Here is a 2,165-nt window from a genome sequence, read left to right on the forward strand (position 1 = left end):
AGACAGCCCAGCCCCTGTCTGCTCTCTCCTGCCCCATCAGGGATGCCCCCCACTCCCCACTCACCAAGCCCACCAAGCCCTCCACCCCGGCCGGGTCACCCCCTGCCCAGAGCTGCCCAAGCAGGCATCCGGGCAGGGCACCACAGGTGGGGGCAGGCAGCAGCCCCAGGCCCGGCCAACCCCCTCTCCCGGGAGAGCCTCCATGCGGGCCCTCCTGGGCTGGGGCAGCACTCAGGGGACCCCCATCCCCACCACGAGTCCAGGGGCAGTGCAGGTCCCTGCCTGGTGGCAGCGCGACACCAAACATCACCCACCACCTCAGCACAGGCACTCCCTTCACTGCCTGCGACACAACTGGGTCTCTGACACGCCTGCCCCTCCCCGGAGCCTCTCTGCCCACTGGCGCTACACCGCAGCTCCCACTGGTGCTGGGCGGAGCTGGAGGCCGGGGGGCCGGCGTTTGGGCACCACGCTCAGAATTGTACTCTCACTCGGGGGCTGTGAGCCCCCCACCCAGGTCCCAGCTGCCCCCCGCCCCAGCATCCAGCATCCCTGGGAGGCATCCTGGTGGGACTGGACACCTGACAGCGGATGGACCCCAGGACAGGGCGAGGGTCTGGATGTGCAGGAGCGGCCCATCTCAGGAAGACAGGTGAGCACCGGGGTCAGGGGGTGTCCCACCGACAAGAAGGGATCAACAGTCCCCGATATCAGCACGGGCTCCCCAGCCATGACCAACGCGGACCTGCAGCAGGGCGCTCCCACGACCGCCCTGAGCTCAGAGAGCACCCTCACTCCCACGGGGAGCTCACTGCCGAGCGCCCACCCCTCCACGGATGCTGTGCTCCCCGCACCAGCAGACGCCGCTCTGACTGCCCTACCGCCTGTTCCCACCCTCAAGCCCCTGCTGATGCTGACCGAATGCTGTACCGAGAACTTTCCACGCTCTGACCACAGGCCCCAGATTCCCAAGTCTCTCTCCCAAGACCGGACGTCAGCGTCCCCGGCTCTTCCAATCTCCACGCGGCCCTGTGTGGCCTCACTGAGCACTCGGGACTCCGGCCTCTTCCCCTGCCAAGCCCCCCACAAACAGCACCACCTCTCACCAAACCTCGCGGGCACCCCAATTCCCAGAGCCCCCAGCCCTGGCCTGCTGGGTGTGGCTTTAACTGCAGCCCAGACCCACCCACTTCCCCATCCCCACAGCCGCCACCTCCTCAGGGACTGAGGACCCCACCCCTGCCCCTGGGCCTGGTCTCACCAGCGGCCAGGGCTTCCCTCCCCTGTGGGACAGGCCCAGAGCCCCACTAGAGCCCACGTGGCTCTGCCTCTCCCGGCACTACCCCTGTCCCCCCTGACCGCCATCCAACACCAGCCTCTGCGCTGACCTGCCCAGGTCAGGCTCACTCCCACCTCAGGGCCTTTGCACATGCTGCCCCGGCGGCTGCGAAAGCTCTTCCTTCCCGTCTCTGCCTGGCTGCCCCTTCTCGTCCTACAGCCTCACCTCACGCGTCATCCAAAGTACCCAGGACTCGGCCATTATCACCGCAGGCCCCGTGCTCCTCTGGACGTGGGGGTGTGGAGGTCAGAGGCGAGCCCGGCTCTGAGCAGCGAGGCCACGGAAGGCTCCTCCAGGGCCCTCCGGCTCAGCGGACGCACCGACACTGTGACGGCCACCCCCCGCCCCCCAGCTCCCCTCCATCCGGGCGGAGGGCGTGCTGTCTGCCCCTGGGACGATGGAGGCACCAGCCTCTGCTGGGGGGCGCAGACAAATGCAGGCTGACCACCCTGAGCCCGCAGTTAATCTCGGTCAACAGCGTGGCAGGGGGCGGGGTGTCCTCCACCCAGTGATTTGCATTTTTATTAAATCACACAGAAAACTTAGACACATTATTGCCTCCCTCAGCCTTTAACTCCTTCTCTGCCCTGCACCGCACACAGCCACTCCGCAGTCTGTCCCAGGGCGACACCCAGGCTCCCGCCCCACCATCACCTGCCTGTCACCGGGCCAGCGCCGGCCCCTGACCCTCCCCACAGCCAGCCAGGGCTGCTCTTCACGGTACAGGGCCCTCCCCCGCCAGCACAGGGCCCTCTCCCCCAGCACAGGGCCCTCTCCCCCAGCACAGGGCCCTCTCCCCCAGCACAGGGCCCTCTCCCCCAGCACA

The 2,165-nt window shown here is 67.8% G+C and overlaps 1 protein-coding gene across 6 annotated transcripts in view; it reads left to right on the forward strand.

The window, feature by feature from the left end:
* Window positions 1-1,905, forward strand: part of LOC112411566 (MAPK-interacting and spindle-stabilizing protein-like) — a 2,457-nt gene extending 552 nt beyond the window's left edge. The window contains exons 2-3 of one of the 6 annotated variants that reach the window (XM_024762800.1): window positions 518-652; window positions 958-1,905. In XM_024762800.1, the coding sequence (XP_024618568.1) occupies window positions 518-652; window positions 958-1,228 (406 nt within the window). In that variant the 3' untranslated portion in view covers window positions 1,229-1,905. Of the gene's footprint in view, window positions 1-13; window positions 653-860 lie in introns of those variants that run through there. The other 5 variants (XM_024762802.1, XM_024762801.1, XM_024762798.1 and 2 more) reach the window with 5 other exon arrangements.
* Window positions 1,906-2,165: the final 260 nt, after the last annotated feature.

Source organism: Neophocaena asiaeorientalis, unplaced genomic scaffold (assembly GCF_003031525.2).
Source record: "Neophocaena asiaeorientalis asiaeorientalis breed wild unplaced genomic scaffold, Neophocaena_asiaeorientalis_V1.1 scaffold78, whole genome shotgun sequence".
NCBI lineage: Eukaryota > Metazoa > Chordata > Mammalia > Artiodactyla > Phocoenidae > Neophocaena > Neophocaena asiaeorientalis.